This window comes from Durio zibethinus, chromosome 1 (assembly GCF_047325235.1).
Source record: "Durio zibethinus cultivar Kanyao isolate XHJ-2024 chromosome 1, ASM4732523v1, whole genome shotgun sequence".
Lineage (NCBI taxonomy): Eukaryota > Viridiplantae > Streptophyta > Magnoliopsida > Malvales > Malvaceae > Durio > Durio zibethinus.
In genome coordinates, this window is record NC_143162.1 from 7277917 (window position 1) to 7302696 (window position 24780).

The following is a 24780-nucleotide window of genomic DNA, read 5'->3' on the forward strand; positions in this document are numbered from 1 at the left end:
ATATGTTTAGTTTGTTATCTTTTTTTTTTTTTTTATATGATAACTTTGTTTACTTAAAATACTTTTTCTCTTTGACTAAAATTTAAAATATTTTGTTAGGGTAATTTTTTTTTTATATAACAAGTTCGGTAATGATTTCAAAGAATTTATTTTGAATTTGGATAAAACTTATAATAAATTTTAACAAATTTTCAGGTTTCAAATTCAACTAAATATATAATTTCAAATTAGAATCAATTTTATATTGTAAATCAAAATATATTAAATAAAATAATTTTAAAATTTAAATTGGAGTTTTAATCAAAATATATTAAATAAAATAATTTTAAATTCCAAATTCAAGTTTTAAAACATAACAACGTTAAAAATTTAAACCTTTAAAAGTTTATTACAAGTTTTATTATTCAAAAATAATATATGAAATCATTTGTTATTAAAAAAGTGATTAATGTAGATTTACGATTTGTTTTAATTAATTTTAGTTTGAAATTATATATTTTGGTGAAAAACTTTGATAGAAGTAATAATTAAATTTAAATTTATTGCAAGTTTTATCCAAATTCAAAATTAATATATGAAATCATTACCAAACTATAGCTTGAACCAAAAAAAGTATTTTAAGTAAATAAAGTTATTTTAAAAAAAATAATATGACAAAAAATAAAATAAATAATGATAGATATAACAATTAATGATAAATACGTTAAAGAAAAAGAAAAATATAACAAATAAAAGAAAGAAAAAGAATATATTCGTGGAAGCTTCACGGGATTTGGAGGGAGGGCATTGGTCATCAGCCTCTCCTGTGGGCTTTTTTGCTTGAGCTTTCAAAGCTCGATAGGACTCTTACCACTGACTTGGCACTAAGGATGTGGTGGATTAATTATTTTAATTTTACTCGAGGGCACTAAGTTGAGGAAGAGCCTTGCCTTTTATTCTCTCTGAAAGGTTGAAGAAAATAGGACATGTTGAAAGACTCACCTCAATCTGTCATATTTGCAAAACAAAATCTAATTGAAAATTAGAATAAAATCGACAGATAAACACAGGGTGGATAATAAACTAGTATTTTAGTACTTAACAGTTTGTATGCATGAATTATCAACTTTCAATCATTAAGGAAGTCTATTATTGTATCTCAAGCCTCTAGCTTGTTTGTGATTAAGGGTCGATTTTAGCTTCTTAAAAAATGCCAAGGCCATTATTTATTTTTCAAACTTTTTACCTTTTTTATAGAAGAAAATAACCTTTTAACTTTTTTTTGGGCTCAATTGGCAAAAATTCTTTAGAAGGATGAGTCGTCGCATAAAACTAGTTTTTATTATGGGAGTGTTTTTTTACTGAAAAGAATTTTTTAAATAAAAAAATATATACCTAATTCTTTATAAAGAATAATAAAATCTATTATGAAAAAAATTCGGGATGAATTGAGTTATAGTTAAATTATAAGATAAAAGAAATTTTACAGCAACAAATGCAAAAAAAATCTAAGGTCAAGCACTATGAATTCCTAGTACACCCAAATCTTGTCGGAGCATAGGGGTTTGGTAATTCGATCATTGGAGGTCGGCACGACTATATGGTACCCTTTAACGAGAAAATCAAATTTGATTTTTATGGAACTGAATACAGATTGGGGCAGTCGTCAGGATTTACCTTACCCCTTAAACTCTTTATCACTTCTTTTTAGGTTATACCTAAATCATAAAAGGTGTTAAAAAGAGTGAGGTCTTCATTATCCTCGTCGTCAGTAAGCTCCGCTTTCCCTTTACCTTTCTTTCTTTGGCCCGGTGGACCTCTCAACTTGCTCAGAACTTTGAGCTTGCTCAGCACTAGAAGCGTCATTACCTGACTATTCAACTTCTGAAGTACGAACAAACTTTTAAACAAGAGCTAGGACTTTTATTATGTCAGAGGAAGAAAAAGATAAAGATGAGCTAAAAGACTCTTTGAACTTAGAAGAGCCAGAGTTAAATTTTGAGCTTGAATTATTGGATTGTTGGGAAAAAAAATGGAAATGATAATTTGGCTAGGGAGTAGTATAAGAATGGTAAGGATGGTTTGGCTAGAAGGCAAAACAAAAAAAAAAAAAAAAAAAAAGAAGGTCAAATAGAGGAGTTGAACTGACCACAGCTAATGGGACCAGTGGGTTTTGGAAGTTGAAATCAATAGCAGCCAAAAGCTGGTCTATCCCATGATTAACCCATTTCCCTTTGCTCGAGCATTGTCTTCGATCTGAGCATTGTCTTCGATCTGTTTTTGGCCCTTAACAGATATTGGATTTAATTAGTAAGCAACTTAGATGTAGTCCTTCCCGTAATGACAGAAGGGATTTGATCATCCAAATAGAAAGTCGTGTGGCTATGTTGACCTCTTTTTACATTTACTTTAAAGTTATTAAAGATGTTAAAATCAAAAGACATAACAAAAAGGAAAAGAAAAAGAAACGAACCAAAGAGTTTGAAAAGAAAATGTCATACGGGTTAATAAAGTTAGAGGTTGGTTAGATCTAGTTAGCTTGAGAGCTAAAAGATTATTTGGTGAGAATTTGGGTCCCTAAAAGACCTTATATATAGGCAAAGTACGAGATCATATGAATGCGTCAAATTGAGCCATGTCTCGTAACAGTCACCGAAGATAACCCTTATAATCTCAACTTTAATACGTTTAATCGTCATAATTTTTCTTTCACCAATAAATGTAAATTCACACGAGAGGCATATTAGACATTTTTCACTATTATGCCACATCAGCTATACACTTAATTGTACATCAAATTATATGTGATTCACTGTAAAGGAAAATTTGCAAAATGTCACATCGATCACCAATACTAGGAAATGACTCACATTGGACACTAGTACTAGGAAACAATGAATCAATTGTGAATACTTTAAGTACAACGTTGGCTATACCAATGTACATCAGTTATATCATCATAAATCGAAGTAAATATTAATATTGAGTTTAAATCGGTATTCATCACTCATCACCTAAGCCATGCGAGGTCGATACAACTGTTCAAAGAGAATTTTCAGAATCCATACCAATCAATAGCTCGATCATATCAAAGATATATTAGGTCAGTCTATTTGATAATTATCAATTTGACACCTTAAACTGCTTTGTGGGAGAATATAATGTTAGGAATATTTTTAGATACAAATAGCATTATAAACTTTTTCCTTATTAGTGTAAGTTAGCAGATAACAAAGGATAATTTGATCATTTTAGTCAAGCTGACGTGTCAGGTTAACTTAAATTTATGAGTTCACATCAGCTCAATTACCTGAACAATTTACATATAAAATTGTTAAGATTCTGACTTGTCATGTCACGAATAGATAATCAAATCACTAGCTCAACTTGAGCTTACTAAGTCATCTATAGCTTTTAAGGCTGACCTCCGATAATTTAGATCGTGTAAAAACTCTCATTTCATAAGTATAAATAATATCATTTAATATCATTCAAGTATCCTTTAAACATCAAGCTTTTATCAATTTATTTCTCTCTCCTTCCTATTTCTTTCTTAAACTAACCATTGACTTGAGTATAAGAGTATAAACGTCGGGATTACCCCCCCCCCCCCCCCAACTTTTATTGTTAATAGCTTTCTTACTTTTTCACTTATGATTTTAGGGTTTTATCCCTCGTATATAACTTGGCACCAACAAATATTTTTCTTCTTTATTGTGATATGGATACTCGGAACAATAAGAGCAGGGAAACAAACTATTGGTGAAGAATTGATCAAATCTTCGCTCGTCACAACCAGAAATAAACAGAGAGAAAACGAGATGAAAAGAAACTGAGCCACAAACTTCCAGGTTCATACTCTTGTACTTGCCGTTACGCCACATCTGACATCAAAGTACAGGTTCAAAAGTCAGCTTAAGTTTCATTTTTGCTACACACCATCCAAAGCATACTAAACAAAAGATATGTTTTATTTACCTCCATGACAACATCAAAATTCACTACTAGAGCATTTGGGATTGGATTAACCAGCAACCACTGTTTTTTATGCTGAATTTGTAATCCACACACATCATCTTCCTGCATAAGTATAGATATAGTGCTAGTGTCTGAATGTGGACTCACAACTAGTACTTGGTCTGGTTTGGAGTAAGCAGGGTAGTAGTTCACACGCTAAGCTTGCACCAATTGTTTGTGCAGTCCAAGCAAAGCATCCTTGTCCATTCCCATGATCAGAAAAATGATTGCAACAGCTCAATTGCAACTTTTCGTATTGCATTTGAATATTCTTCAATGATTTCCCTAAATGAAAGAATATTTCACTTAAGATGGAGCAAACTAGCAAGTATAGGAAAATGCCTAAAGAACACATAAAAAACAAAATGCAAGTGTTATAGTTGGTCAGATCAGCTGAATACGTACTGGAATCCTTTTGTTAACTTTGGCCAAAACTTGAGCTTCCTATGATGTGAAGGTTGAACCACAAGAATCAATGCATCTGACCAGTCCAATACCTGCTCTTCAGAAACGACATATGCATGACCGTACCCTTATTTGTCATTTCAGGGCATTGCATACTTATTCTTTTTCTTCTAGTGGAAACTCATAAAACTCAGCTGCTTCGTTCCTCATTTTCTGCAACACTTCCTTTGCCACTCCATGATTTACCACCACAAGAGATCTATTGTTACTCTATCACTACATCAGTGCTTATAGATAAATTTATTTCGTAGTTGTCCCAAAATATTTTCATTGTTGACCCTCTTTTTAAAGGGGTTTAATATTTTTCTTTAATGATAGCTGAAAGAAACCCCATTGTTGGCAAGCCAGATCCAGTTTGTTTAGTTCCTCCTCATTCCCTATTAATAATAATGACAAATCAATGACAGGAATAAGGGAAGAAAGATGTGGCGTATCAGTATCTTTTGGTCTGTCTTGTAGGTCCCTAACATATCTTTGTGGAGCCTGCAAAGGATCCTTCCTCACCAACTCTTGAACATTAGGCACTGGAATAGATGGCGCAAAAATCGGTGCCTCTTCATTCTCGGTAAATGTTTCATTTGAATCCATGTTTCGTGTGTTTAAACTGTCTTAAAAAACCATGTCACATTTTCTTCCTATATATAGCCCAGTGCTTAAGTTATCCCTTGCAAAATTTTTAACAGTTTGTTGCAGCGGATATTGCTCCTCCCTGAAAGAAAGATTCCTAATCAGGCAGAGGATAACTGAAAATTTCGTCTCATTATAATGGTTCTTAGATGGGATATTGGTTTTGTAGGGTTGTCTGTTCTATACATTTGGATCCTTTGATAAAATGAAAGCTTTCACCTTGTTATATCTGGACATTTGATAAAATTTTACTACTATTTTAGCAGTTTATTTAAGTTATCATATGGAATTTGAATTCTCTGCAACAACTCTTTTTGGGACGGCAGTGGAAAACATTCATTGCGACTAGTTGATCAGCAGAAAAGCATTGTGCCAAAATTTGTTTTTACTTATTGTCCTTTCTGTGTGCTTAATGCATGGTTACAATATGATATAGAATTCTTTTCCTAGAATATGATATATATATCTTATCATTTTCATGCTAGTTACTTGGTTATTGGAAGTTGTGGAACAGATTTTTCCCTTTGTCAGTCATTGTAGTTGTGACAATAACTGAATCATCACTTGACAAATGAGATATTCTAAAGCAAAAAATATAATACACCATGCTTAACTTTCCATCCATTTCTTTACTGACAGATCTTCATATGTAAACCTAGCAGATAATTTGTAAAGAGGAAAGCGAGAAATTAGCTGATACACATGTTTTTCAACTATTAAGTACTGGTAAAAATCATAAAAACAACCTATTGTGGTGGCATTGCTTTCTAACACTGTCATGGCACCAACCTTGGTTGTTTCATTTTTTGCCATTGCTCATTTAGGAGGGCAGAAAGTGATAACATAACGTGAAGCCCTGCATTTGTTAAGGCTGCTAGAGTCATCAAAAGCATAGCTGTAGGCCTTTGGGCAGATAGCCTTGAAGAGATGTGCAAAAAGCGTTGGCTTGCAAGTCGTTGGATTTGAATACTGCCCTGTGCAACAATATTTAGCTGATTGCATGGCCAAGCAGGCACTCTTACATCCCACTACCTTGGCTCCTTTCTTCACTTCCAATGCTGATGGACAGCAAACATTCAAATCAACTTCACATGATGCAACTCCACAGCCAATTCCACCCCCAACGGGTTTCATTGAAACTGGCAAATTAAAGCCATCAACCAAACTAACATCATAGAAATGCAATGGTGAAGAAGATGTGCCAAGAGTCATTTCTATCACGGTTGCAGGGGGTGCACCTCCTGTTCCTTCGCACTGAAGCTTTCCAGAGCAGTCACCAGTATCACAAGAACCATTCCCATCACTGTCAAAATTACAACCTTGCCTGCCCCATATCCTCCCTGACCACTTCTGTGGCACGTCAAGAACTACTTCTTCGCCACTACCAAGATGGAAGCCACCATTTTTAGGAGTGGACTGACCTGCACTGCCAAGTATCCCAGGCCAAATGCTTTCCTTGCAGTTGTTCACAAGTATGACTTGTTCCCCATCTGCAAGAAGGAAAGAAAAAAAACAAATCCTTAACATAAAGAATTAAATTTACGTACAAGAGCAAGTAAATAATATTGTACCATGTACCTGCAATGGAGGAAAATGATAACAGATAAACGAAGAGAGAAAAGAAGACCGAAGAAGTTGGCATTGTCACAAGTTTTTGAATTGGATTAAGGAGAATTTGCTCTTTGTAATGAGCTGCCAGAGAGTGAGCTTTGTGCCACAAGGATCGAATTGGACAACCACCAGCTTTTAACTTGAACGATTAGCAAGAAAAGAAAATCTCAACAGTTGCATCACTAGGCCTCTTTTGCTTTCTTTTTCAACTCTCTTTTCACTTTTTACTTTGATGATACATGGCATATATCCGTTGCTTCAAATTAGGGTTTTCTTTTTCTCTTCCTAAAACATATATTACTTCAAGATTAGACCACCGGTAGACTGAACACTTAACATTCATAAAGTTGTCTGTTAAGAATCTAATGCCATGTGATTTGAAACTAAAACAACTGAGACTTGAGACTATTCCAATATCCAAATATTGCTAAAAAAATACTTGCAAATTGCAATAATATACCCAGAAAAAACAATATGATAGCTAAAATAAAAGAGAAACGTGCAAGGGAATTATTCAGGAGATATGATTATGCCTGGCACTTTCTTAATCGTGTATTATAAGATCTTTTTTTCACTTTTGTGTCAAAAGATGGCATATTAAACCAAAATAGACAAGCTTGCTACAGTGTTTGTGATTGATAAAGCTTGTTTCAGTGTTTCTGCTTCAGATAAACAGAAAAGATAACAGGTTGTGTTGTATGGACAGAGAGAGGAACTTTTATTACTTTCTATAGGAATAGTTTCCATAGCTAGAGCAGCCATTCTTGGGATTTTGATTCTCCTTGATGGAAATTGGGAAGAATCAGATATGCTGGGATGCACAATCAATGCTAAAGTCTAAACCCATCATCCTTTTGCTCATTAATAATGATTAATCAGCTGATGAAAGATTAATTATTGCTGATCTTTGTGAATGACTGAATCTCAGTTGTAGCTTGAGAGTGAAGGTTTTCCTTTGAATTAAGCCAAGGTATCTTATCTGACAAACACCATTAAGATTTTACAAGGATATTAAGGCAACAACTAAGAAGGGATTTTAAACATAGGACCAATATGAATTTTCGTATCTGCTAAGCTTCAGTTCTAAGCCTCCAACCCACAAATTTTTTTTTTTTCATTTCCAATAACATGAAAAAACATATCATAAAAAGGGATAACTACAAAAAATACACTTTCTCTCAATTTGATACTTAAAAAAATAATATTTATAATTTTGCTGGCATTTCCAGTTCGTTAGATTTCAAGCAACTCTTAAAACCCTGCGGATTTTTTCTCTTAATTTGGGTTTTAGCAACAAAGAATAATAATCAGCAGCGATGATTCAAGCCGCATTTAAGCTATCAAGATCGGACATTGTCTTCTATCGAACCTCGCGAGTGGTACCCATCCCCAGTACTTCATCACAGCCGTTGAGATTCCTCCACGATGGAATCAACGGTCCCAGCGCCAACCCAGTTTCTGTTCAGATGATCAATTACGCTCTTTCACATGCCAGGTCCTAGAAATCAGGTTTTACAATCACCCCATTAAGCTAAAGTGCCATTTTTTTTTGAATCAACTAAACCTTCTACTTTTTTAATTGTTCTTTGGTCAAATTTTGAACTTTATTTTTAAATTTGAGTGATTGGGTTTTTGTAGATGAATCATATGCTCAAGGCATGCAGATATTGGAGAAGTGTCTTTCTACTCAGTCAACTGAAAGTGAGGATCAATTTGCTTAAAATGCTTCTTTCAATGTCTACTTTATTATATGAAAGGTATTTCTTTCTTTCTTTTTTTATTTCTTTAATTTTCTTTCCTTTTCTTTTTTTTTTTTTTTAATTTTGTTTTGATTGGGAACTGATAATGATTATGATTTTAGAGGAAGTTTTTGTTGGTGCGTAACTTTTTATTTATTTTAATGTACACAAATCTAGTGTTCTTCTGGTTCCACTTTCTAACGACTTTATTATTTACCCTGTGATTTATTGACGTCATGCAGGCTCTAATCACCCCAAGGTTGGTGTTTGTCTTAACCTGCATAGCGCTCAAGTTCTCTTCTAATTCAAGGGGTCAGAACTTCCACCTTGTATATTTAATTCTGGATCTGCTGCATCAGCATTTATTTATCTGGTTTTTGAAGTCTTGCATGATTTGGTCAATTGTAAGACACACATCTCCTTACCTTCCTTTTTATTTTAACTTTTAGGAAAGAGGTAGCATGAGGGACTGAATCTGTGGATTCTGCGTAATCCAGTGAGAAAAGAAGAAAAATTTTAAATGGATTCTGATTAGATAGGTCTGAATGGTAAAAGAGGATAATATGTAAATCTAATGCACCCTATTTACTGAAAGATTATCTCTTTTTTGTCACCTGCCCTCTGATGTATGCATGTTGTGAGTTTGCATGTATATTATGTTTGCATCTTAGCTAGAAGGTGGCCATAGACCAAGTGACATAGAGGAAGGTCACATAGCTAATCCTAGGTTGTTTAGGATTAAAATTTGGGTTGAAATGAGATAGTGATGCACTTTTGCAGGAGTTATAGTAGCCCATTCTTTTAATCTATTTAAGGGCTTAAGTGGTGTTATGTTTTTAATAATTTATGACTAGCAGGGGTTTTATAGAAGGGTAATAGAGTTTCTGAAAGCTCCACCATTGGACTCTAAAGGTTTGGAATATTAAAACATTTTTCTTGCCAGATGTTTAAGCAATTGAATAACTATTTAACCTTTTAATTGCTTAGGTGCAGAGACAAAAACTTGATATAAGGGATATTCCAGCCCTTGCAAGAGGTATGGTCAACTGTTTCACATCTTTTCGTGCATTCTTAATATTTAGCCTCGTATTCCATGTGGAGATAATAATATGAGGGTGAAATTACAAAAAACCCCCTATCGTTATCTTAGAAGGACACTAACCGCCTTGTAGTTTTAAAATACCAACATTCCCCCTTGGACCATTCACCTTGTTAGTCAAACCGTTACCCAATTTGAACCCACCACATCAGTTGATTTTTTTTCAGATAAAATTGCCATGCTCTTCTTTTTCCCATTTTCTTCATTCTCTGTATTTCATTTTTGTTTCTTCAAATCTTTGGAGTCTCTTGCTTCTTTTCCCTTCATTTTTCTTTCCTCTTCTTTTTTTAATCTATGGCTTTCTTCTCCACCCTCATGTTTCTCTCTCTTCTGTCCACACTCTCACTCTAAGCTTTTTCTTCCTAGTTCTTTTAATGGAAAATTTTAAGGCTAGTAAACTAGATGCCTTTCTTTTTTCATATAAACTTCCATTGATGCCAAGTTCTTCCAAATTTGAAGAAAATAGTTCAAGGAACTCTTGTTTTTTAATTAGATCTTGCGATCATTTCATTATTAAATTGATTTAAGTTTTTCTTCTTTAAATTAATGCCATTTAGAAACTGGACAGGTTGCCCTATGGTGCTGGGGATGGGAATTCTTGTTTTGTTGCTTGAAAATGCTTGAGAATGGAGTTGGTGATTGGGATTTTTTGGCTTTTTATATTCGTTTTGATAATTTGGATCATGTGATTGCAGATTTTGCAAATAAATATATTTTTTCTTCGTTAGTTCTAAAACAAATTAATAGTTCTTTTCTTTCTAATAATTTATGGGTTATAATTATTTTTTCTGGATTTGTATACACTGTTATATTGATAATTGACGTTGGTTTTGAGCATACACGGATGAAAATGACAAAGAAAGGGGAAAAAGAAATGAAAGAAAAAAACATAATGGCTAACGGTTTGACTATGAAAGTGGGGTTTAAGTAGGTAACAGTATGACTAACAGGGTGGATAGCCAAAGGTGGAAAGTTGGTATTTTGAAACTACAAGGGGTTTAGTATCTTTTTCAGATAATCATAGGGGGGTTTTGTATTTCACCCAATAATATGAGCATGATATGCCCTGCTTAACTTTGGCATGATGTGGCTAGCATCCAACACAAATACAGCAGCAGCATATGATATAAGTTGGGCATTCTGCGATGGCAACAAGACGTGTGTATTCGATTTCAAGGGGGTTTGAGCATGTATCTTTCCATAGTGCACTGCAGTAATCTGATTGGTTGTTTATGCAGGTGGGTATGCAGATGTACTTTGTGTTCAGCAGAACAGGAAGACTGAAGGAGAGAAAAAGAAAACATGGGCAGAAGCTGCATGTAGTAACCGTCGTATAGTACTAGCTGATGTGTTGGACATCTCAGAGCGTTCTAGTAAAGTGCCGGTTATAGATGCTAGAATTAGCCAAGTGCTGTAAACCATCCTTTGCTTGTTCTAATATGGCAGTTGAATATGCTTTGTTTATGGATCCAAAATGAAATATGAGGATTTTATCTGAGCCTCGAAACAACAATTCACCTCCTTTACATGCTGTGAGAGGAAAGTTGGATTATTCTGTAGTTTCTTCGTCTGGTTGGGTTTGTCAGGAAATCTTTCCTTGGCAATAAGTACCATTCAGCAGATCGTAGATGATGCAGTATGCAAGATATAAACGGCCGTACCTAATGCGAGACAGACCATGTGTTGTAGGATATTAAACCTCGTTGATAGTTTTATAATTTTAAAAAATAAATTGCAGTAAAAAATGATCTTCGTTCGTCTCACCGAGCAGTTTAGCCTCATTGATCATGCCTGAACTGAAATGAAATCAGTTTATAGTTTAATGTTATTTGGGGTCATTCTGCAAATTCCATGTTGTTTGAGATTGGCAGAGTAATTCATATTGCAAGCCAATCCATAACTGAGAACATTTTGAAGCTTGAACAGGAGAAAAATGACATACCCTACATATGATGGTCAAAGTGTTGCAATGTTGTTATATAGAGTATAAAGAAGTCTAGTTTCATGTTTTAAAACAAAGAGAAGGGCGCTTTTCCTGTTCCAAAACAAAGCGCCATTTTAGATTGATCTAACGTTCTTGTCTTCCTGGACTGAATCTTTACAGAGGAATATCAAGACCTTTCCCAACATCTACCCCAATAGTCTGAAGTATTCCCTTGTTTAGTATCTGCAAAACCCAAAAGCCCACAGAATTAAGCAACAACACCGTAATTCAAAAACCTCAAACTACCCTTAACTTAGCCGTAAAATCGTCAGTGACTGTAAAATTGTACCATGGGAAGTTGGTCAAAGGAAGAGAAGAGTTATAACTTATACGTGTAGCCCTCTACTCTATTGCCAATAAGTATCTGAAAATTGTAGAAACCTTACCAGTTCTACAATGAAAACCCCAATTATGCCAATCATGCAGGCCCTGGAATTCCATATCTCAGCTGTCCTCGTAAATCCAAGAAAAGGTGCATTGAATTTCGGCTCTACTTTTGGCACTTCAACCTGAAACATTGATTTTTCCCAGAAACAAATTTTCTTATGAACAAAAACCCAGCATTATTTGGCGATAAAAGATAAAGATGAAATAGCCGTGAAAGGAAAAGAAAAAACGTACACCAGCAGGAAGCTTGGCTGCTACGACCTTCAAGGAAGCTCGGTTCCTGAAGCTTGTCGAGTTATGATGATCGTTTTGGCGTTGAATTGTTAAAGGCTTGGTGGGAGGAAGAAATGATGAGGAAATGAGTGAAGAAGCAGCCATTGTTTTGAGTCTGCAACCAAAGCCAAAGTTTTCGCGTGGTAGCTGTACTTTATCTACCTCCACCTAAAAAGCAGGTGGGTCCCCCACAAAGAAGAGCTTGTGGTCGTGGTTGTCGGGCTCGGGCCTCGTTTACATACGGTTTCCAAGCAGACAGTTCATTGCGGTTCAGATAACTTATTCGTCGATGCTGTACAACATCAAATGCTACCCCAAAAATATAATTTCCGACTTTTTTTTGGGGTAAATTCGCCTTAATTCTTTTAATTTTGAGTATAATTTAAAATAAATTCATTAATTTAAAAAATGAACAACTCTTGCGTCACAATCCTTTTAATTTTACAAGACAGGTAAGTCCTTCTGATCATTTTTATAGTTATTCCATTAAAAATCTCTTGTAAATATTATTTTATTTTTAAAAAATTAATATCTTCGAATAATATTTCAAACACATGAAATAATATTGTATAATAATAATAATTATATTTATTTTTCTCAAAATATATCATATCTATTAATAATAAAAAAAAATTAGATGCAATATATAATACTTTTAGAGGGAAACTTAAGCTTATGAGTTATATAACAGATTAGTTAGGTCAACCTAATATCATATTGTAAGCAGATGAAATGTTCATAACCATGAACTTTATTACCGAGGTGACTGTCATCGGTTTCGTTTTCAAAGAGAAACGATAATGATATGACCGAGTTGATGTGACATTATATGTCAAGTCGACCTGATATATTAAGTCGACACAAATGTTTAAATTATCCTTAACTATTTGTTAAAACTCTTAATAAAAAAAAAGATCAGTATACTTTTTTGACCATTAAATATCCTCAACAACAACTTTAATAAGTCCTCATTACATGTAGATAGAAATAAAAAGAAGCCTATCACATGACATGACAAACATAAAAAGGGGATAAAAACAATGAAGCAAAACCTAAATTTTAATATTATATTAAACATTCAACTTAAAAGTAATTAATGATATATGAAAAAATTCACCTTAAATATAAAATAACTAGAAACATAATACTTTATACGTGATATCACCACTTTAATGGTGAGAGAAATTTTCAACATCATGTTGCTTTTGCATGATTTAATAGCTATATTAATTATAAATTAATGATATCAATAAATATAAATAAACTTATTATTTTCATTTATTCAATCATATATAATTAGCCATCACATAAAATTTACGTGATATTGAGAGTTGGAACGCGATTTAATAGATGAACTAAGTATAACATTATTCTATGACCAAATCATGGCTCCTCTATGGTAAAAACCATGTCTAGGATCTACTCTTGTTCTCTCTTTCATTTAGTCCACTTGATTCAGGAATATTGACATTTGAAACTGGCTTCCTGAAGAGTGAGAGATCGACTTGGCAATCATTGATTTCTATCCGCTCCATCAATAAGACCGTCAAAGGACTTAAAGGGTAGTAGTGGGACTGCTCAGAAACTTTGAAGCAGTAGAATGGATCAACCAACCATGCTTTCATTATCCTACGACACTCCATAATTTCCTCCTGCTGACTTGGAATATTTTTGTTATATCAATGGAACAGTAAACTAGAATATATAAATATATATATATATTAATAAAAACTGGTATTTTAATGTTTTTATGCCTGCTGATCTTGGTTGATGTGCTTCATAATATTGGTGAGATAGACATCATATGATGACGGAATTAAGTCTTCTAGACTACACCAAAGAGCAGATATTGCAACAACGCTGGGTGGATAATGCAGCAACTTCAAATCTGCACCATGTTTACTTTAATTTTCAATACTTCAATCTACTGTTGTAAAAAACAAAGAAAAGAAGGAATGCCTTTACCCAATATAACTCTGAGAAGGGTCTATTAACTTGGTTGATTAACTCCTGAAGGTTACATTTGAGAAAGACAATATTTGATGTAATCAGCTCTATATAGGAATAGGTTGTTGTAGAACCGAGGCGCCATTTTAAAGCTTGTAACAGCATTAGTTCCATCTGCTGGATTGTGCTTGATTGAAAAGAGTGCTCCAAGTCGTCCATATTTGACCAAAACAATAACGCTGTCAACTTGTTAATATCAACAATTTTCATATATAAACACACTGATACACAATAATTACCGTCATCCTTATCCTGAATGGCTGAATCGTTGTCAAATAATATTAACTGTTCACCTGTAGTTCATCCAAGGAAAGAAGGGAGGTCTCATTGAATTTGGTGGCAATGGATAGACATGCTATGGATAGTAACTCAACCATCCAATGTTTCCATCCCTAGAACGTTACATGTAAAAAGTAGATAATTTAATGTTTAAACTACAAAATGTTGCTGCAAAGTTGGGAGATAAAAAGACGAGTTAACAGAAGGCCACAAAAAAAAAAAAAACCAATAATTTATATGTTCCTTACATGGCACTGACTCATGGATAGGAAACGATCTAGGTAATTTGCAGCATTGAAAACGGTTCCAGTAGATAGATTTAACCAAGTACAAGTCTGAAAAAACAGAAAATGAGAGAAAACAGATAGGGATTATCATAAAACCATTTCAAATCAACAGCTAGCCAGCTTGAAGAAAACGTGAGAATTTTCTTAGGGAAATTAAGAAAAATAACCTTGATAAGCCACTGAGCCGCTCTACACCTAGCAAACACCAAATTATTAGCTTGGAGATAATCTAGATATCCAGGTTCTGGCATGTAACTGAACTCTTTCTCCAGGCATATTACAAGAGCCCGCTCAGAGTCTTTCCTTGTCGTGTAAAATGAATCATCACAGCCCTTCAAAATGCAATGTTCACGTTCATGGCTAAGGTCAGGAGTTCTAGGACTCGATAGCCATACCTCATCACAAAGCAAATTCTCCATTTTGGTACGTAAGTTTATGATTCTTCAATGATAAGGCCGCCAGGGAGATGGTTGGATAGAGAAATGGGGAGAGAGGGGAAGACATAAAAGGGAGACGTCCCTCATGAAGAGGGGTACATGCTTGTGGGATTTTTTTTTGACTCTGCAGTAACCAATTGCGTGAGCGCACGAGGATGGTTGAGCTCGTTTCATAATCGTGCAACTTAGACATTGGGAAAGAAACACTAGTTCTTTTTAATCAAGTAGTTTAGTTTTGGCACTGAGTGAGAGAAACTGCTAGAGAGAGCTCCAGGAATCACTTCACGTTTGGTTTGCCAGTTGGTCGTGGGGCCACGTTTCAACATTCAACTCAATTCGCGGTAACTGCACAGCCAGCTAATCAGAGCACGCAGCTGACTGATTTTTCCTTAAATCAACAAAAACATCTGCCGAACTGAAAATTAGCGCACCCTTCTCTTATCCAACCTGGCTTGTCTTTTCCCTTTTCCCTTTACTCCTTTACTCTTTTTCTCTTCCTGGGCTAGGCAATTTTCAAGGGGGTTATTGGGAACGTACAAAACCAATTAACCATCAAGGCCAAGCCTCGTACCATTTCAGGATGCCTAAGAGAAATCTATGATTTTGATAACAAAGTCAGATGGTATTAACTTTGTTTTTATATACACCCTATAACCACCTGCAACTTGCAAGCATTCATCAACTCATAGAACTTCATTAATTCTAGTAAAAGAACATATTCATATAGCATCACTTTTATACAAGTCAATGAACATCTCATATATAATGTTAGCTGAATTAAATTTAGCCCAAGAGAAAAATTTTTTTTTTAAAAGGTCTCTGTTTCACATTCCAAGCAATCACTACATTAAAGTTACCTTTTTTCTTGATTCCTGCCAAAAAAAAATATGAAGTAGAGGGCTGTTCTTTTTTTTTTTTTTTTTTTTATGGAATGAGTCAGCTTTTATATACGTTATTTCATACCGTACACTTGTTTTGTTAGTGAGATCATCTTTTTTTTCGCATGAATGGGTAATAAAAGAATTATAGAATGGATTGCTACCTATGCCTATATCGCAGAGAAATGAAAATTTTATTGATAAAACCTTTTCAATAGTAGCCAAATAGCCAAATATCTTATTATGAATAATTCGGATAACTTCAAGAGAAAAAGAGGCATTCCTGTTGCAACATGGCAAACTAGTGAATAAAAATGTAGTCAATCACAAAGATCACACACCTATCTGAGAAATTCAGTTTACCCTGATATATATTAAATCAACAGCCTATGTTCTTATTTACTGCAATTCATATGATGAAAAACTGAATCCTGATCTTCCTTCATTGGTGGATTTCAGCTCAAGCTTCTGAAAAGGACTGCAAGTTTATCGAGGACAATTCTGTCTATGAATTGAACAAAAAAGAGGAAGGAGAAGAACAAAAGAGAGTTGAACCTAATGCTCACAAGGCTAATTCATATAGTAAAATCTAGTTCATTGAGTATTTGAGTCTTCAACCAAAAGAGATGAAGCATTTGTCATGGTTGAAGGTTGCAGTGTTATTTGGAGAATGGGAAGAGAGTTAAGAGTAATTAAATAATTAACAAAAACATGGAACACAATGAAGAAATAAAGATACCTGCTATTAGGATCATAATAGAAGCCATTGATAGAACCATCACTACAAGAGAAGCAAACGTAGTAAAACCCAGCTATGGTTAGCCCACAGTCTGTTCCAACATTTACAAAGTATTGCTCTTTCCATCTCTGAACCAGATAAACAAAAGAAACAGAAAGTTAATACTTATTATTAGTTAACATACACGGAAATCTTAGAAATTAATGAAAATAAATAAGATCAAATTACCATAAATATGTATGGACAATTACTCAGGTCCAAAGATTTCCCACCATCAATCTCGACTTGGCTCTGAAAAGAAAAGGGCCAGATAAGTAAGCACAGTTCTGCATATGAGGCACAAGTTCTAACTCTTTACCAGGAGTGGTAAAAAAGATGGAAACTTTGTCCAATGCCTTTTATCATCCTCTGGCCTGTTAAAAGATTTATAAAACTCGTTAAAAGGGGAAATGAATAACTGTTCCCAACTTTCCACGGAAAAAAATTCTTATCATCAATTTTATGCAAAGAGGCTCCATTGTTCAAAAAATAAAATAAAAAAAGTGGGAAGAAAGAAACATACGATGCATCCCACTTGCCAGTGAAGAAAGTATAATTCTTTGTATCAACAATCTCCCCTTCCCAAAAGGTTACAACCTGAGAAACATCAAAAAGTAAAACACGAGAAGTAAGATTAAAATATACGCACTTCGTCTGGATTTCCCATATTTGTCTGGAGTCAAAAATTGCAGAAGTGATAACAACCGCTTACAATCTGAAAAGAAAAATGTATAACATCTCTTTATTACCACATGTCATATCTTGTAGGCTTTATTTAAAGTAAAACCAAATGCGCTAATGTCCCTTGTCTACATCATAATGTCTACTGATACATGAGTTTAAGAAAAAGCAAGTTTTGGCAGGTAACGTCAATTAAGAATTACAAAAGAATATGGATGAAAGAATGTATCATCAGCCAATTAGACGACAAATCCCAGACAAACATTTCAAAACTTATCCAGATGGTAAAGCATTCAACTTACTGGTGTATCGGCCATAGGAACATTTAGAGCTTCCATAGTACCGCAAAGATACCCATGTTCGAGATCGCATCCCTGTATTCGGACATTAACTCTCCAAGCTTCCTCCTTTTGTATACTAGAAACGTTTTGAGTACCAGAAAATGCCTGCAACTCAAACCATGCTGTCATATACTCGAGCACTAAAACATAGTCTATAATCTAAAACCAACTACACCAAACCAACAAAAAAAGTAAAGAAACTAAATCAAACACCACTAAAACAAAGAATTTTAAATTAATTTGTAAGAGCATTAAGAAATACAACTAAAATTTCAAAATCCCAAGAAAGGAGGAAATTTTCATTGACCTGTCCAACACTCAAAAGCGTACACGCTGGGGGTGAGGTATGTCTGGAAGTTGTACCTTCATAGTTAAACAAATATATCAAAAATAAACGCAAAAAAATAGAAACTTTACGGACCCAAATCAGAATCAAATTATAAAAAGAAAAAATTTTAAAAATTTTCAGACTTTACCAAAACCCTAATGCAATTAAGCGAAAAGGAGGGAAAAGAAAAGACGGGATTTTAAGAGAAAGCGGAAAACCTGAAACCTGAGAAGGTGCAGAGATCTCTGCGACTCTCACTGGCATTTTTTCTTAATATTCAGAAAAAATATTGATCGTCAGCTTGAAAGTTGAAACTTTGCAAGCTTATCAATGACCCGACTAGAAAATGGGTTTTGGTTTATAATTCGAGTAAAACCGACCCGTACAACATAAATTTTATTGAAACTTGATTTTTTTTTTTTTTTTTGGTTCTAGTTTAGATTTTGCTTTGAATAAAACTTCAACTTTCCATTTTAAAGGAATGAACGTCGATAATTTTAAAATTGATACTATAATGTAATAAAAAATAATTAAAAAAATACAAAATTATGTGAATTAAAATTTTAATAAAAATTTATATATAAAAGTATAAAAACTAAAAAATATGTTTTATATTTAGTCTGTGAATATAAATTATAATATTATTATTTTTTTATTTTATATATATTTGATATAAATTAAATTAGATAAAAGAATTCAAATTTTAATAGAAATATAATTTTCAATAAAAAAGGTTGTAAAGTATAAAGAAAAAAGATCAGTCAAGTATGTAATTATTTACAAATAGCTTAACACCATATTTAAATTGAAGTAAGAGGAAAGAAAAAAAAAATGAAAAGGAAACCAGAGGAAATGAAGAATCATTTTTCTTGTTTAGATATGACATAAAAAAAAAAAAAGAAAATATATGCTTAGCTTCTCTTGATTTCTCTTAATTTTTTTTATTTTTTAATTACCCCAAAATGAAGAAAATGGTAAGAAAAGAAAAAGAATAAAATTTTTAAAATATAAAATGATTATTATATCTTTATTAATTTATCTAAATTAAAAGTATGTGATTTTAAATTTTAAAATTAGATTGATAATATAAAATTTCATTTATTAATAAATTTATTGTCTTTAATTTTTTCTTTTTTTATAAATTCTATAAATTTTATTGATAATTATTTTTATATAAAAATAAAAATAAAATAAAAACATAAAATATGTTAACATAAACGTATAAATATTATAATAAAAACAAAAATTATCAAAAATTAAAAAATTAATATAATAAATCATTTCTTTTCTTTTATATTATTTAATCAAATAATAATTATTAAAATTACTTTCTTTTCATTTATTTATTTTAACTATTCAAAAACAAATAGCATATATATTATTTTCTTCCCTTTACTTTAATTTTTTTACTAATATTTATCCAAACTTAACATCAATGAACAGTAACTTTTTTGAGTCACTCCTCCTCTGCTGGGAGAATGGTATGTTTGGACTTGCTGTGCCAATTAATACTAGACACCAGGCATGGTGGAAAGGTTCGGTTGAATTTTATCAAATCAGCCAGTCAGCGAAGAATCCAATCAGTACCTGCTAACTTCGTTTATCCTGCTAGATACATTGGTCATGCCGGAGTACGTGTTAGTTCCTGATGCTGAGAAGAGGTTAAACTTATCAATTCAACAAAGAAGGCAATCAGACAGTTCCAATCATGTACCTGAGGGATTTTTTGTGTTGGTTTTTTTTTAAGTCAAAGTGGCAGCCTCAAGCAGTGAAAGTTTCATCGTCGATGGATTCAATTTAGGACTGGTGTCTGGCCCAAATAAGAGCTTAGAATTGGCTGGCTTAGCAGAAGTGAATACTGATGGTCTTTGCAGACTTACAAACAGAGCATCTTTTGAGTTTGGCCATGCTTTCTATTCTGACCAGTTTAGGTTCAAGAATTCATCAAATGCTAACGCCTCCTGTTTCTCTACCACTTTGGTGTTTGCTATGGTCGCCGAGAACTCTCGAGGCCATGGTGTGGCCTTTGTGCTCGCTCCTTCCAAGGAGTTCATATCGGGCCAAGGGGTTTCAGTTGCCCAGCATCTGGGTCTATTCAACCTTACAAATAATGGAAATCCATCCAACCATATTGTTGCCATCGAGCTTGATACGTTTGAAAACCTTGATTTTGATGATCCCAATGATAACCACGTTGGGATTGATATCAATGGCTTAACGTCAGCAAATTCTGCTTCTGCACATTTTGTTAGTGCAAGCGGTGGATTGGTTTCTGTTGATCTGGCGAACGGAAAAGAGAGACAACTTCGGGTGGAATATGATGGTACAAAGCATCAACTTAATGTTATCATATCTCAGTTTAAACGAGTAAGCCTAAACCGCTGTTGTCGATGGATATTGATTTATCACCAATCATTTTGGATCAACTGTATGTAGGTTTCTCTTCCGCCAATGGTATACAAGTAGCATCTAATTATGTTTTAGGTTGGGGCTTCCAGATAGATGGGAAAGCGGAAGATCTTGATCTCGCCAGACTTCCATCTATGTCAAGCGCAAACGTGAAGTCTAGAAAAGAAATAGCACTTGCCGTCGGATTGTCATTAGCTGTTATATTATTGGTGTCAGTTTTATTCTCTGCCATTTTTATTTTGGCGAGAAAGAAAACCACATTTACTGAATTACTTGAAGATTGGGAGGTTCAATTTGGATATAGGTTTGCTTACAAGGATTTATTCATAGCAACTAGAGGTTTCAACGAAAAGGAGGTTCTTGGACAAGGCGGTTTTGGTCAGGTTTTTAGAGGGGAATTACCTGGATCAAAAGTCCAAATTGCAGTGAAGAGAATCTTCCACAAATCTCAACAAGGAATGAAAGAATTTATTGCAGAGATTGGCACAATTGGAAGGCTGCGACATCCCAATTTAGTACGACTCCTTGGCTATCGTCGGAGTAAAGATGAGCTCCTTTTGGTCTATGATTTTATGCCAAGTGGCAGCCTTGATAAGTTCCTCTACAACAATCCAGAGGTCACTCTTAATTGGAATCAAAGATTTAACATCGTCAAACATGCAGCCTCAGCACTTGCCTACCTGCATGAAGGATGGGCAGAAGTCATCATTCACAGATATATAAAGGCCAGCAACGTGTTATTAGATGGTGACTTCAATGGAAAACTAGGTGATTTTGGGCTTGCAAGATGTAGTAATCATGCACAGGATCCTCAAACTACTCATGTAGCTGGCACCTTTGGCTACATGGCACCAGAGCTTGCTAAAACTGGAAAGGCAAGTACAAGCACCAACGTTTATGCATTTGGGGCTTTCTGCCTCGAGGCTGCTTGTGATAGGAGGCCAGTTAAGCAAAGAGCATCAGCTGAAGAAGTGCATATGGTGGATTGGGTGTTCAAATGTTAGAAGGAAGGGAATATCCTGAAGACAGTAGACCCCAAACTTGAGAATGATTACAATGTCGGGGAAATCTACGTAGTATTGAAACTTGGACTACTTTGCTCACACAAAGCGGCTATACTTAGGCCAAGAATGTCACAAATTATCTTGTACCTGAGTGGCCTAGCTTCACTCCCTGAAAATTCGGATGCAATTCTTCAGACATTAGAGTTTGTGGAAGAGTCCAGTAACTACTCTGAACCATGGACAAAAGATTCTACTACAGCATCAATTACTATCACTGAATCGTTCCTATCTAAAGGTCGTTGATTGTATTTCTATAACTGATATATGCAGAAGTAACATATTATTGCAAGCTCTACATATCAGAACTACTGAATTGATTTCATTAGACTGATTTATATGTTTTCTTTTAAAGATTATTTACAAGTTATACAAACACTATGCTTTTTTCTTTCTTCTGCTATTGTTTTTCTGCATTACAGAACTTGGTCCAACTTTTGGGGGCAAAAATATATGCTCTGACTTTGTAATTTGTTATCTTGTAATCTGACTATTGATATCAAGCCTTTCCATGCAATAAATAAGAAAAGAAAGACAGAAAGTACAAATACCTGATAATTGACAATCAAGAGGCATGCACATTCAACCTTTTCTGTTGAACTTAGTGAATTCACTCTTCAATCAGAAGTTCAATTAGCTTAGAAAGTAGAGAACACCGTTACAAAGTATACCAAATTGTTAGGGGTATTTTTTGTCCAAAGCGTAAAATAATTTTTTTTTCATATTAAAGATTGCCAGCAAATAGCAAGGGATATTTATGACTTCTGGGTTGACCTAATATGTAAGGTCGATCTGACATGTATGGTGCCACATCAACCCGGCCACCTTATCAACTTGTTGAACAGATCCCTTTTTATACTGACTTGTTACTCCTTGAGTAAACAATCTGCGTCTAAGATAGATTGACTCGCTGGGTCATCCTAACCACAAAATTGACCGTGCGCAGCCTATGCTGCCCTACAATCCCTCACCTACAGCTATAAATAGATTCATTTAGGTATTATCTAGACATCACACATACCTTTACCTTAATACTTTCTCCTTTCTATTTTCCTCTTAGTCCAACCTCTGACTTTAGCATCAAAGTGTAAACATTGGGAAAACTCTCCGCTTTTGCCTTTAGTAGTTATTTCTTCCCTTTACATTTTCAAGGTTTTACCTTACAACTCGTAGCTCGACACCAACATTTGACATGTCAAGTAAGGGCATTTAACCATTTAGCCAAGCTAAACATCATGCCACCTAGAAAAAGAGTACCTGAAGAAAGAGAACCAATTGCCAAAGCTAGAATCGAAATCCATACCAACTAACCCACTGACTGACCTGTCAATCGACCTGTGCCTATGCGAGCAGGCAATAAAGCAATTCCAAGCCTTAACTCAGCAGTCATAGTCCTTCAAGGAAATGATTCAAAGTCTCACAACCCCACAAACCTCTAATGCAACTAACTTGGTCACCTTTGGAAGACTACAGGCTGAAAGGCAACTAAACTTTGAAGATATGGAAGCCTTGTTGGCTTCATGAGAAGAAAACCCACTACCAATAGCCAGCCATTATCAAAATCACACCACGACACAAGCCACCATCCAAAAATCTAAACAAATTAACCTAGAACCCTAGCCAAACAAAGATCTAGAAGCTAGGATACAAGGCATGAAGAAGGAGTTAAAAGGAAAGGCTGTAGCATTCAAAGATGAGCTCAAGTTTTTAGAGACCTTGCCATTAACTAAGGAAATTGACAGAACAATGCCCCCAAAAGAATTCAAAATGCCGACTGTGGAAACTTATGACTATACTTATGACCTTTTTTTATCATTTAGAGCTTTATCGAACTAACATGATGATGCAAAAGGCAAATGAAGCTCTTATGTGTAAAAAACTAGCTACCATACTCAAAGGGGCAACTCAATCCTAGTACTACAGTTTAAAATTGAGGTCCATCTCGAGAAAAGCTCAGTCATGGTTTTTTGTCTTGATTTGTGATTAGCAAAAGAATAAAAAAAATTACCCTAAGCTTAATGTCGATCTACCAAAGATAGAAATGAGTTTTTAAAAGACTACGTAATGCATTTTCACATGGAAGTCCTCCAAGTGAAAGATTTAGAACAGACTACCATAGTTGCCACCCTGACTAGTAGACTGAGTATAGAAAATACCACTTAAAGCTTACATTTTTCCTAGAATTGCTGAAAACATTGGCTAATGTGTTATTTGTTGTAAAAAAAATTATATAAACTCTAAAGCTAAAATAAAAAATCTAGGTCAAAGAGGCTCATCCCCCTTCTTCCCTTGAAAAAAAAGAAAGAGAAATCTACGATCTTCCCCTAAGAGGGACATGATTAGGGTATTTTAGGGCCAACAGCCCGAGCAGGCAAAGTAACTATATAGCACTGAACACCTTTAAATAAAGGATCCTGATGCATATAAAAAGGGACCTCGAGCTTAAATGGCCAAAGCCGCTAAGGCAAAATATAAAAAAAGATCCAACAAGAAAGTTCACCTTTCACCGAGACATCAACTATAATATAGAGGATTGTGTCGATTGAAAAATGAAATAAAGAGCCTAATTAGAAAAAGTCGACAAGGCAGGTTTGTGGACCAAGCAAAGCAGGGTTAGAGCAAGTCAGATTATGAAAGGGACAATCGAAGAGAAGGGTCTGGAAAAGATCGAAAAAATAGATAAAAAGGGAACCAAGGTGAAAAAAACCAGAGAAATAAATAAGAGAAAGACAAAGGTTGAGCTGTAGATAACAGGCCCATTGTGGGCATCATTAATGTGATAGCAGGTAGAAGCTTAACCTCGACTAAAAGAAAGTTTGACCAAAGAATGATTTTAGATATTGATTTCTCGATAAAAAAAATGGAAAGATGAGTCGATTTCTTTTAACTCGAAAGATCTGAAATGGATTTAGTTCTCACATAATGATGCAATTGTTGTTACTGTTATAATGTACAACCATGTGATGAGAAAGATTCTATTTGATAAAGCTCAATCAACATGCTGTACTATGTCTTGATGTTAAAGATAGGCATAACGGAGAAGATGTTAAAGTTGTTTACCACCATTTTAATTGGCTTTAAGAATGAATAGGTATTGATAAAAGGAATTATTA

At 34.2% G+C, this 24780-nt stretch overlaps 5 protein-coding genes and 2 pseudogenes across 9 annotated transcripts; 2 read left to right on the forward strand and 5 right to left on the reverse strand.

Moving 5' to 3' along the window:
- Nucleotides 1–3595: 3595 nt before the first annotated feature.
- Nucleotides 3596–5202, reverse strand: LOC149520316 (oxoglutarate-dependent flavonoid 7-O-demethylase 1-like; annotated as a pseudogene).
- A 465-nt stretch (nucleotides 5203–5667) lies between these two features.
- Nucleotides 5668–6793, reverse strand: LOC111311085 (thaumatin-like protein). Its single transcript, XM_089760689.1, has 2 exons — nucleotides 6667–6793; nucleotides 5668–6578 (listed from the first exon to the last, which is right to left on the reverse strand). Exons 1-2 carry the CDS (start codon nucleotides 6728–6730, stop codon nucleotides 5905–5907), a joined length of 738 nt encoding a protein of 245 aa, XP_089616815.1. The 5' UTR covers nucleotides 6731–6793; the 3' UTR covers nucleotides 5668–5904.
- Nucleotides 6794–7806: 1013 nt separating this feature from the next.
- LOC149520317 (uncharacterized) lies at nucleotides 7807–11314 on the forward strand. Its single transcript, XM_089742445.1, has 5 exons — nucleotides 7807–8194; nucleotides 8321–8400; nucleotides 8681–8697; nucleotides 9296–9350; nucleotides 10758–11314. The coding sequence occupies exons 1-5, from the start codon at nucleotides 8016–8018 to the stop codon at nucleotides 10952–10954; spliced, it is 528 nt and encodes a 175-aa protein (XP_089598571.1). The 5' UTR covers nucleotides 7807–8015; the 3' UTR covers nucleotides 10955–11314.
- Nucleotides 11315–11462: 148 nt separating this feature from the next.
- Nucleotides 11463–12320, reverse strand: LOC111311086 (light-harvesting complex-like protein OHP1, chloroplastic). Its single transcript, XM_022910461.2, has 3 exons — nucleotides 12143–12320; nucleotides 11908–12030; nucleotides 11463–11704 (listed from the first exon to the last, which is right to left on the reverse strand). Exons 1-3 carry the CDS (start codon nucleotides 12284–12286, stop codon nucleotides 11636–11638), a joined length of 336 nt encoding a protein of 111 aa, XP_022766196.1. The 5' UTR covers nucleotides 12287–12320; the 3' UTR covers nucleotides 11463–11635.
- Nucleotides 12321–13419: 1099 nt separating this feature from the next.
- On the reverse strand, nucleotides 13420–15173 carry LOC111311967 (putative cyclin-D7-1). The gene is made up of 6 exons (XM_089761836.1): nucleotides 14922–15173; nucleotides 14716–14802; nucleotides 14482–14580; nucleotides 14157–14374; nucleotides 13936–14083; nucleotides 13420–13836 (listed from the first exon to the last, which is right to left on the reverse strand). Exons 1-6 carry the CDS (start codon nucleotides 15171–15173, stop codon nucleotides 13594–13596), a joined length of 1047 nt encoding a protein of 348 aa, XP_089617962.1. The 3' UTR covers nucleotides 13420–13593.
- Nucleotides 15174–15208: 35 nt separating this feature from the next.
- On the reverse strand, nucleotides 15209–18603 carry LOC111311965 (uncharacterized). Of its 5 annotated transcripts, none has more exons than XM_089761813.1 (8): nucleotides 18416–18601; nucleotides 18177–18232; nucleotides 17831–17974; nucleotides 17371–17444; nucleotides 17167–17221; nucleotides 17037–17099; nucleotides 16809–16936; nucleotides 15209–15688 (listed from the first exon to the last, which is right to left on the reverse strand). In XM_089761813.1, exons 1-8 carry the CDS (start codon nucleotides 18459–18461, stop codon nucleotides 15664–15666), a joined length of 591 nt encoding a protein of 196 aa, XP_089617939.1. In that variant the 5' UTR covers nucleotides 18462–18601; the 3' UTR covers nucleotides 15209–15663. The 5 variants fall into 5 exon arrangements, with proteins under 5 accessions (XP_089617939.1, XP_089617942.1, XP_089617936.1 ...); XM_089761816.1 differs by having other exon boundaries at nucleotides 15209–15693; XM_089761810.1 differs by having other exon boundaries at nucleotides 15669–15786; nucleotides 18416–18603.
- Nucleotides 18604–19820: 1217 nt separating this feature from the next.
- LOC111310625 (L-type lectin-domain containing receptor kinase V.9 pseudogene) lies at nucleotides 19821–22210 on the forward strand (annotated as a pseudogene).
- Nucleotides 22211–24780: the final 2570 nt, after the last annotated feature.